At 37.0% G+C, this 12254-nt stretch overlaps 1 protein-coding gene across 11 annotated transcripts in view; it reads left to right on the forward strand.

Moving 5' to 3' along the window:
• Positions 1–12254, forward strand: part of LOC110442655 (vegetative cell wall protein gp1-like) — a 206612-nt gene that overhangs the window by 19178 nt on the left and 175180 nt on the right. For all 11 annotated transcript variants that reach the window (XM_021486355.1, XM_021486348.1, XM_021486356.1 and 8 more), the window contains exons 3-4: positions 2198–2250; positions 6257–6304. In XM_021486355.1, the coding sequence (XP_021342030.1) occupies positions 2198–2250; positions 6257–6304 (101 nt within the window). The remainder of the gene's footprint in view (positions 1–2197; positions 2251–6256; positions 6305–12254) is intronic.

Raw genomic sequence — 12254 nt, forward strand, 5'->3', positions numbered from 1 at the left:
ACATTTATTTATCAAATATATATAAATACATTTGTCAGACAGAAGTCATAAATTGGCAACCTAAGATGTTAACTTTAGTTGACACCTTTTATTGCCAAATAAATGAATTTGATTTAAAAGTTCATGATCAATTAGTCTAGTAATATTTGTTTTGTGGAATTGGACATTATTTAAGAACTACTGCTGCTGTGGATGTCAATTAGATACATTTTAGTAATTTATTCAGAAAATAATGAAGATACCAAATACTGAATAAATCACCTATTGGTATATCACAAAAGGAATATGGATTTCCTGTTTTCTTTTCTGACTTACAGCCGACTGTTATGGTTGCTAAGGAATTTATTTGGTTGCTATGGAACATGATATGCTATGATATATAAATTAAGTACAATTGGACCATGGATGTTAGCTCACAGATTTATTTAAAACAGCTATCTATATCTTATAGCAAAACATGCAAGTAACTGTTAACTACATGTACATTGTACATGAACAAACAAAATTGAATTCCATCAATGGATTTATTATGGTAATATGTGCCAAAATATGCAAAAAAATAGCTAATGTTTACAGCGCTGTTGCTAGGTAACGACAGTTCTAATTTTAAAGGAAAACACATTTTTATGAATGTCATATATTCATGATGATATGATATGAAGATTAAGAAGTTCCTGGTTTGGGCCAATTTTGGCCCTTATCGCCCCTACTCCTTTTCAAGGTCACAGGAGTCAAATATGATAAGAACTTTGAATGACTACTTCTGAATTACCAAAAGGCCCAGGATTGTGATATTTGGCTAGTGGCATGTAGGGTTGAGAGGGAACTTAGTTTGATGAAAAACAAATGATCTTCACCAGTATGAAAGGTCACAGGGGTCAAATAGTTTAAAAACCTTTAAACAACTTCTTTTGAATAAACAAATGGACCAGGGTGATGATGTTTGGCAATTAGCATGCATGGATGAAACAATACTAAATTTGTTGAAATGAATGAGCTTCACCCATATTCAAGGTCACAGGGGTCAAATATGTTAAAAGCTTCTGCTGAATAACCAAAACACCTAGGATGTTGATATTTGGACAGTTACATGCTCAGATAAAAAATTCTATGCTTGTTCTAATTAATGACATTAACCACTATTCAAGGTCACAAGAGTCAAATGTGTCAAAACTTTTAAACAGCTCTGCTGAATAACCTTAAAGCATAAGGTGGTAATATTTGCCAGTAGCATGCTCAGATAAAGCGCTATTAAAGGTTTCATGTGAATGACCTTCACCCACTTTTAAGGTCAGATCTTGTCAAATATGTATAAACATTTAAATGACGTAATCTCAATAAAAAAAAGGTCTAGGATGGTATTATTTTGCAAAGTTGCATGCTGAGATGAAGGGCTATTAATTTAGTCCAACATAATTACCTTATTCGAGTTTCAATGTCACAGGGGTCAAATGTATTTAAATCTTTTAACACTAGGTTCTTTTGAACGACTTATAGTCATAAATACTATAAGTACAGGTGAGCGATACATGCCCATTGGACCTCTTTTCTTGGTGATTGTGTGATTGAGAGAAAGACAAAAACAGTTTACAATTGGAAATCATTCACTTGTAATTGTTCTTGTATTATTTGCTTTCTTAAGAACATTTAGAGTTTTTAGATTAATTTAGAGGCCTTACAATGGAAATGAAAATATATTTGTTTACATTTATTGCAGTAAGGTCAATCATGGCCTAATAGTGGAATATATGTATTAATTGGCAGTTGAGCAAGATAATCCTAAAGGAAAGAAAACATTTTATCACAATCCTCTTTTTGAGAAGACATGAATGGTATCCCTTATTCTGCTGGATGTCCAACTTAGTTACATTCTACTGTCATTCAGTGGGATGGAGCTGGTCAATCTTTTAACTCCAGAACATACTAGAGGTAATTTGGTGAATATATTTGTTGTTCTGTAAATTCACAGATGTGATAACAATAAACAGATGAACCGACCAAGTGGGTTTTCTCTGGGTACTTAAGGTTTCCTCCTACATTAAGACCCCCGCACGCTTACATCCGGGCTTACATTAGTGATTAGTATAAGTTGTAAAGACTTGTTTCATAATTGTTGTAAAATAAATAAAGTTTATATTAATGAACAGAAACTGAGATGTTTTGAGACCAAATAAATTTAGTTGTTTTTATGTTTTAGGAATTGGATGAAACTGAAATGAATCGAATGAGAACACCAATGAATAAAAGAGGGTTTGTATATGTTTGCCTTAGTGTAGTGTTTAATTGTAGGCTATTTTATTTTCTTATCAATTTGCATTAAAAAACTAATAAGGAGACTGCATCAAGATGAATAAATTGAGAATCGCATGTCTGCCTGTCCTATACATTTTTCAGACAACAATGTGTTGTACATCTCTTCATTAAAGGTCAAGGTCACATGATGAGTTCAAAGGTCAAATCAATGAGATGCTTGTCTGACCACTTTGCCAAGTGTATTAAATATCTTCATTGAATCAGAGATTTGTAATGGGATGGTATATCATGTCTGTACCCAAAGGTCAAGGTCACCTAGAACTGAAAGGTCAAATAATTGTAGTGCTTTTTTGGGCTATAAAATTTTAATTTAAAGCCTTCAACACTTTTGATAAAATAATAATTGAATGTATCATATAATCAAAACAGGCAAATGTTTCACTTCTCAATGTCTGTAACCCCAAAGTCAAAGGTCACAGCAAGAAGTCAAAAGCTTTTTCTTAAGCTATAAAATATTGAATGTTATTTTATGAAATATCATCAGTACTGAATGGCTGGATATGTTTTTCATGAAACATTTAATTATAATGCATATCATCACATGACATATTTTATCGATCATATGTCTGCTCTGTCTAAATCACAACAGAACAGGCTCAACTATCAAGTATCTGTTCTGTCTAGATCATAACAGAACAGTCTTTCTGACTTTTTTTTAGAAACAATGATTCCTAAATGGCAGACAAAGTTTTTGTTAGTTTTAAATTGATGTATGCATCATTCCTGTTAAATGTGTTGTGGCATGGAGGCAGGGTAGTCTAGTGGTAGAACGCCAGGCTCGTGACCGAAGGGTTGTGCATTTGAGTCATGTCTACTCAGCTGTAAATGAGTACGAGGTTGGGCAGTACTAAAATTGTTGAATGTTAGCTGTGAGTGCTGAAACGGCTGCACCGGCTGTATGCTCCCCAGGGAGTTGAGAAAAATATACTGTAAACGTGGTTATGTACGCTGGGTGAAAATTACGCGATTTGAAGGTCAAAACTATACGCCTGGGGGTAATTTAGGTGGTCACGGAAGACCGACGTTTACTCTGCAGAGTTATCTCCGTTACTTTACAAAATGTGAACAGGTAAACATAGTAGTAGCTACTGATCATGAGTACACGTTAAGCTTGCGTACCGACTGCTCTTTGGACAGATGAAAATAAAGGTGAACTGTATTCATGTGTATGTGTGTCTTATACTCGTAATCAACTGGGATCAAACAGGTGAGTGCTATTTAGTCAAAACAAACACGTTTTCCAAATAACAATGATAAAACCATACACGATTCGTAAGTTATCGTAACACATCGAGCATAGTTAATATCACTTCCATGATGACGGGCATTTACCTGTGTAGTGATCGTTGCACACAACTACTAGCTGTTTGTGTCCCTTATACAGGTGTGTGAGTGATGTTTACCTTTTAGTCGCAAGAATAGCTCTTCTGAGCTAAAGTTGCATTGTTACAAACACGACTCTAAATAAAAATTCTTGTATCTTGTATCTTGTACCTGACCTCGACGCACCCAGGTTTATTCATGACTTTCTCTGTGCCTTTATATATATTTTCAAATTTGTCGTTCATTAAAAACTTCAATTAATCGGGTAGAGCAATGGAGGCAGTTATCGACAGTCTAAGCTTCAAACGTGTTTTTCCAGTTTACCATTTTGCGTAAGTTATTTTATGATGACATTTCGGAGAAGTCGGAATACATTCATTTGTTTTGACGTGTGCCAATTGCTTAAAAAAGGTATAAACATGTCAAGTGCTCCCTTTTCTACACGCATGCGCAAAACAGTCACCGTCACAGCATTTTGATCAAACACATTTTTCTGGTTCCCTTTCAATTTCATATTCTTTTGATCCGGAATGATGCATTCCAACAGCCCAAAAATTTGATGCATTTTATCCTTCAATGATGTAGATCAGAAATTTAATTCAAGAAAACATAATTGAATCTTCTTAAAATAATCATTGTGGAAATGTTTTTAGGTTCTTATTGTTCACAAGATAATAAGTTAAATACATCCTGCCTAACGGAACAATTTTCATCAAAATTTGATCTATGTAATTGTTTACTTTTCAATATATGTTATATTCTGTCTATATATGGCTGCATTGTCTTCAAATATTGATATTTTTCTTAATTTGTAATTGCAGTTTATATTGAGCATACTTACAAGACTTATCTACATGGATTTTTTTGAGTACTTTGGATTTTTTAGTATTTTAGTTATGCTTGTAAAGTTATGTCTGTTTATTGGATAGACTTTATAGCAACACTATTGTTGTCGGGTACATGTTCTCACCTTACACAATTCACGATATATATAATGAAATCATCCAGGAACTTTGAAGTACAAGTCATTCATAAAAATATGAAATTGCGGCAGTCATCGACATCCCTATTTCCGACCTTAACAATACCCCGGATGTAGATAGGACGCTGACAAACGTTGCAGATGCTTCATGAGTGAAGTTATATTACACCATTATGTGACAAATATTTCAGATAAAAAATATTTCAAAAATTCAAAGTGACATACATATCTTATCGGTGCCCGTAAGGGAGGTCTAAAAACAGGATTGATTCTTCTTTTTGAAAAAAAAAGTTTTCGAAAAGGTAAGTGTATCTATCAAAAACACTGATTTTCTGAAAAACGGTTTGTTATCGATCCAAAACGAGATTAATAGAATATTCAATATAACCCTCCGTTGCTCTAGTTTATTTCGGTTGTTATTGTTTTTATTTATATCATTACAAGACAATGTACGTAAATTAGTAATACGTTGACAAAGCAATATTACAGGAGGACATCACACACACACAAGTACCAATATCTATCAGAGTTGTCGTTACTTACACTATCGACAAAACCATACGTGCAAGAGAAATTTACGCGGACGATCCAGCTCCGTGTAATAAGCGTTAATTTCCCCGCGCGCTTAATATTCCTCGTTTACAGTAGGCTGGTTGCAAAGGCCCTATAACCACAGGTAACAATTTGTGAACCGCTTTAAGACGGCCTACGAACTAGGATGTGATAAAGCGGTATATAAGAACCTCTAATTAGTATTATTATTATTCAATAACAAATTCAATATTTCAGTAAACTTGTGCTATTCTGGGGAAAATTTGTATTCAAGTTGACTGTTATAGCTGATTGATTGGCTAAAGATTAACATATCAAAATAACCTATAAAGTTAGGTACATATGTTGCTAACTCCATTAAAAAAAGGGTAATAATTTGTTGTTTGAAAATGAATTATCACTGGGCTAGACAATAAGGGTAACCTGATAGTCTGAAACTATTGAAATCTTCAGCTAAAGTAGTCCTTAAAAACACCAGCCCGACTCGGACTAGTCAAAAATGGTCGCATGCACATATTCTCAACGTTTTAGATTGTCAGTGACTAATTGCTTTCCTAGTATTGAGTTCTGATTTTGTCTTGGTGTGTTGATAATATGGAATTTTTAGCTCACCTGTTGAGCAAGTGAGAGTATGCCATGGCGCGGCATCCGTCATCTGGCTGTCCAGGGTAATGGTTTTCTTTAAACAATGTCTTCTGAATAACCAAAATGCTTAGAGTGATTATATTTTGCCAGAAGTATGCAGAGATGAAGGGCTAGCTATCATACACTGTATCTGTTCAAATGAATGTCCTTCGTCCATATTCAAGGCTACGGGGGTCAAATATGTTGATATCTTTAAACAACTTCTTCTGAATAACCGAAAGGTCCAGGGTGTTGATATTATGTCAGTAGCATGCTTGGATTACAGTCTACTATGTTGCAAGTTGCATGCTGGGATGAAGGGCTATACATTTTGCTCAATTGAATGACTGTTAGACTTTTAAGGTCACAGGGGTCAAATGTGTTTCAATCTTTTAACAGGTTCTTTTGAAAGACTGTGAGATATAGTATTTTTGCATTCACAACATATTTTTCTTTCAACAGCAAATTGATCACTATTATCAAGAGCATTAAGAAACCAGATCTACCTGGGTGAGTATATGTTACATAAATCTTTCTGTTGTTGTTGCTGGAAATATTCTTGTTTCAGTGGTAGTCTCTTCTTAGCACTTTTCTCACTGTAAATTCTTTGCTAAATTATAGATAGGCCAGTTGCAGTTCATGTATATTGTTCTCTATGGTACATATTTTCTTGAAGTGCCATTTCATAACTGCTCCAATCCACCAAATTAGAATCATGCACTAAAATTTGATTGCGCTAAAATAAGTTCATCCTTGGTCTGAGTGGGCGTTTTAATGTTTGTCAGGTAGATTTTGGCTTGAAGAACAAAGACCAACAACTTAAGTGGATGTTTATTATCATAGTACAAGTTTACATTTAATGTAATGTCAGTTCAAGGTTGCATAATGAATGTCCATGAGATTTTTAAAAGGTTCATTTTTAGCTCACCCGCCGAAAGGGCAAGTGAGCTTATGCCATGGCGCAGCATTCGTCGTCCATCGTCCGTCCTTCATCCGTCGACCATCCATCATCTTTTCGTTTAAAACGCTACTAGTCCTGAATGGCGCAGTGAATTTATCCTGATTTGGTCTTGAGCATTCTTAGGCCAAGGGGACTCATTATTGTATAAACGGTGGGTGTGGCCCTCCTGGGGACAGAAGGGTGGGGCCGAAAAGGGGAAATAGAGCTAAAATCTATCTCCTACTGTAGGGATTAGGGGATTTTATCCTAATTTAATCTTGAGCATCCTTGGGCCAAGGGAATCAATGTTGTATAAACGGTGGATTTGACCCCCTCTAGGGGCAGATGGGTGGGGCTGTTTAGGGGAAATAGAGGTAAACCTTTAAAATCCTTCTGCTACCATAGGAATTAAGGGATTTCATCTCAATTTGGTCTGTAGCATCCTTGGACCAAGAGGTCCAAATTTTGTATAAATGGTGGTTGTGGCCCCCCTTGGGGCAGAGGGGTGGGGCCGAATAGAAGAAATAGAGGTAAAACCTTTAAAATTCTTCTTCTACCGTAGGGTTTAAGGGATTGTCCAAAGGATCAAGGTGAGCTTATGCAATGGTGGGTTTAGACCCCCTGGGGGCAGAGTTGCGGGGCCAAATAGTGAAAATAGAGGCAAAAACCTTTGAAATAATTCTTCTACCATATGGATTAAGGGATTTTATCCTAATTTGGTCTGGAGCATCCTTGGGCCAAGGGGACTTAATTTTGTATAAATGGTGGGTGTGGCCCCCCTTGGGGCAGAGGGCCGGGGCGAATAGGGGAAATAGAGGTAAAACCTTCAAAATCCTTCTTCTACCGTAGGGATTAAGGGATTTTATCCTTATTTAATCTGGAGCATCCTTGGGCCAAGGGAACTCAATTTGTATAAATGGTGGGTGTGGCACCCCTTGGGGCAGATGTGCAGGCCAAATAGGGGAAATAGGTAAAACCTTCAAAATCCGTCTCCTACCGTAGGGATTAAGGGATTTTATCCTAATTTAGTCGGGAGCATCCTTGGGCCAAGGGGACTCAATTTTGTATAAATAGTGGGTGGGGCCCCCCTTGGGGCAGAGGGCCGGGGCGAATAGGGGAAATAGAGGGAAAACCTTCAAAATCCTTCTTCTACCGTAGGGATTAAGGGATTTTATCCTTATAAAATCTGGAGCATCCTTGGGCCAAGGGGACTCAATTTGTATAAATGGTGGGTGTGGCACCCCTTGGGGCAGATGGGCAGGCCAAATAGGGGAAATAGGTAAAACCTTCAAAATCCTTCTCCTACCGTAGGGATTAAGGGATTTTATCCTTATTATGTCTGGAGCATCCTTGGGCCAAGGGGACCCAGTTTTGTATAAACAGTGGGTTAGGCCCCCCAAGGGCCTGAGGGGCGAGGCCCAATAGGGGAATATAGCAAATTATTCTTTAAAATCCTTCTTCTTCTGTAGGAATGACAGGATTTGGTCCATATTTGGTGTTGAGCATCCTTGGGTTAAGGGAAAACAATTTTGTATAAACGGTGGGTCTGATCCCCTTGGGGCCTGAGGGGCGGGGCCCAATATGGGAAATATAGCAAATTCTTAAAAATCCTTCTTCTGTAGGAATGACAGGATTTATTCCATATTTAGTCTGAAGAATCCTTAGGTGAAGGGGTACCAATTTTGTATAAACCATGGGTCTGACCCCCCAGGGACCTGAGGGGCGGGGCTAAATAGGGGAAACATAGCAAATAATTCTTTAAAATCCTTCTTCTACCATAGGGATTAAGGGATTTTGTCCTAATTTAGTCTGGAGCATCCTTGGGCCAAGAGGACTCAATTTTGTATAAGCAGTGGGTGTGATGTGTGATCTCCCAGGGGGCAGAAAGGCGTGGTCCAATAGGAGAAATAGAGGTAAAACCTTTAAAATCTTTCTTCGACCCTCATGATTAAAGGATTTAACCTCATTTAGTCTGGAACATCCTTTGGCCAAGGGGACTCAATTTGGTATAAACGGTGGGTGTAACCCCCCTAGGGGCATAGGGGTGGGGCTCTGTTTGAAATTCGTTATATCTCAAGTACTGGATGGATCTTTCTAAAATTCCATATGTACTTACAGCACCTACCATGGAGTGCTATATCTTTACTTCATACCAATTATTTTAAACATATTCAGGTGAGCGATACAGGCCCTCTGGGCCTCTTGTATTTACAAGTCATAGGTAAGTAGTAAAGAGCAATGTTTTAATACTACTCAAGCAAAATCAAACGTCTGCACCAATATGGAAATACACAAGTATATGTATTCATACTTTAATTCTTGTACATATTTTATTATAATAAGATATATGTATAATATTCAGCTATATGTACTACTATGTTGGAAGTTATTTGCTCACATTATTGTTCCTGTGATCTATTGCTGTCTGTAGTTAAGTGTAATGTCTGAGATATGTCTGAGTTACAGTTTACATTTCTGTAATTAAGTGTCATGTAATGTATGTTGTGTGTTACAGTTTACATTTCTGTAGTAAAGTGTTTTGTAATGTATGTTGTGTGTTACAGTTTACATTTCTGTAATAAAGTGTCGTGTAATGTATGTTGTGTGTTACAGTTTACATTTCTGTTGTTAAGTGTTTTGTAATGTATGTTGTGTGTTACATTTTACATTTCTGTAGTAAAGTGTTGTGTAATGTATGTCATGTTTTACAGTTTACATTTCTGTAGTTAAGAGGTCTAGGGTGATGATTTTTGGCCAGTAACATGCTGGGATGAAGGGCTACCAAGTTTGTTCAAATAAATTACCTTGACTTACTTTCAAGGTCACAGGGGTCAAATATGTTTAAATCATTTAAACAACTTCTTATGAATAACCAATTAAGAGGCCTAGGGTGCTTTAATTTGGCCAGTAACATGCTGGGATGAAGGGCTACCAAGTTTGTTCAAATAAATGACCTTGACATATATTCAAGGTCATAGGGGTCAAATATGTTTAAAACCTTTGAATGACTTCTACTTAATAATCAAAGCGCCAAGGGTGATGATATTTGGCCATTAACATGCTAAGATGAAGGGCTACCAAGTTTGTTCAAATGAATGACCTACGTCCATATTCAAGGTCACAGTGGTCAATATATGTTTAAATCTTTAAATGATTTGTTCTATATAACCAAAAGGTCAAGGGTAATGATATTTTGCTAGAAGTGTGCTGGGTTGGAAGGCTATAAACTCTGTTCAACCTGATGCTCATCGTTGTCGACGTCATACCATTAGTCTTCGACTACTACTGACGCTTCTACTAATTCTAATGGTACGGACTCCCGGTCTGCACCTCCCGCTCTGTAGCATGCAGGGCTGAATTTTCCTGGGTGATGTTTCCACGCACGGTTCAGTCTTGATTTGAAACAGTTTAATGATGGAGCGTTTATTACGGTGGAGTCTAAATTGTTCCACGGTTCAGTCACTCATTTGGAGGCATTTCCTCTTAGTTTGGTCCTAAATCTTTCTTTAAAAGTTGTTTTGTTGTGACCTCTGGTGTTGTGTACATTCTGTCCGGTCGCGAAATTTGTGAATTTATCCATGTTGGCATCTACAAGTCCATTGCATATGTTATAAAGGTTTACCATGTCTGCTCTTTCACGTCTGTACTCTAAGGAAGGTATTCCTAAAACTCGCAGACGCTCCTCATAGTTTAGATGTTTGAGATGTGGCAACAACCTGGTGGCACGACGTTGAACATTTTCTAGAGTCTTCAGGTCCTTTTTGTACATTGGAAACCAGACTGATGTGCAGTTCTCCAAGTGAGGTCTTACTAGAGACTTGTATAGATTTGCGAACATTGCCTCGTCCATGAAGGTAAAAGATTTAAATATTAATCCCACCATTCTGTTGGCCTTCTTTGCTTGCATGTTGACATGGCCGGTAAATTTCAAGTTATTATCGAAATCAATCCCCAAGTCCTTTTCGTGCTCCACCTTTTGAATTACTGTTGTGTTGACGTTTCCCGTTAAGGTATAACTTTGGTCAGATACAGATTGCCCAAGCTTGATGTTCATATATTTGCACTTTTCTAAATTAAGTTTCATTTGCCAAGTCTCAGTCCAGTGGCATATGTTATTGAGAGCATCCTACATGGAGTCAATGCACTCGGGCGATGATATATCACCGAAAATTTTGGCGTTGTCCGCAAATAATTTAGCTGTATTGTTTGTCACATCCGGTAGGTCGTTGACGTATATTAAAAACAATATCGGTCCCAGAACGCTACCCTGGGGCTCGTAACCGAAATTGATTTAGATGCCTTGCCATTGATCACTACTCGCTGTTCCATGTCCTGGAGGAAATCACATATCCAATTCCCGATACTACCGTCAATCCCATATCCCTTTACCTTTTCTAGGGGCCTTCTGTGAGGAACTTTATCAAAGGCCTTATTAAAATCTTGGTACACTACATCGACCTTATTTCCGTTGTTTATAGATTCCGTCCAACATTCCATAATTTCAAGCAGTTGAAGATTACATGAACGTTTGCTCCTAAAACCATATTGATGATCCGAGAACAGTTTGTTACTAGTCATGTGTTCCACATCTCTGTTCCTGATAATTTTCTGAAGTGATTTTCCAAATACAGATGATAGACTGAATGGATGATAGTTGCCACTATCCTGTTTCCTACCTTTTTTTAGCTAAGGCGTTAGCCGCCAGCTATTGGTATTACTTTAGTTAATGAGCTCAGATATTCATAAATGTCGATTTCACACAGACGGCCTCTAGCGGTAGTCACTGGTACTAAATTGAATCATATACCGGACCTACTGTCTTTATTATGCGTAACTTTGGACTCAAATGCACTTGAATGGCTTGTAAATATCATTACTTTTCTTTATAGAACATATGATCTTATCACAACGTCGTATTCTTATTGAAAATGCACCCTGTTTATCTCAATCGGGAACTGCTACTTGAATGTAGGTCATGCATGCTACACGCAACTTCCGGTAAAAATACTTCAGTTAATGAGCTCAGATATTCATAAACGAGACATAACGTCACCTTCTAGTAATACTAAACAAACTGCAAATAAAATCCATTACCACGGACTCAAGTTCACTCAAACGTCATTGGATATAATCTTATTCTTAGTTAGAACTAAGTATCCTTCTAAAACTTCGTATTTACTCTTGGAACTGTCGCTGGATTAACCCTTTACACGGAAATATTGTCCTGTGATTGGCTAAAATTGGTGACATTTACGTCCCTGTTTACAATTATATATTGCGTGGTCAGAGCTATGAAGCGGTCCTGTTCCAACTAACTGAGGATAATCAAAAGTGCTAATCAGTAATAATATATCTGATTCACGCTTCATATGATTATAATGTTATCAAAATATTGCATATTCGTTCATCGTTAAAATAACAAATCCTTACTAAAAACTCTAAAAAAAGAAACGACGGCCATGTTAGATCACGCGTGATGTTATCCGTTTCCTTATATGGCCTTCACGGCCAAATATAGTA

This window comes from Mizuhopecten yessoensis, unplaced genomic scaffold (assembly GCF_002113885.1).
Source record: "Mizuhopecten yessoensis strain PY_sf001 unplaced genomic scaffold, ASM211388v2 scaffold716287, whole genome shotgun sequence".
NCBI classification, from domain to species: domain Eukaryota; kingdom Metazoa; phylum Mollusca; class Bivalvia; order Pectinida; family Pectinidae; genus Mizuhopecten; species Mizuhopecten yessoensis.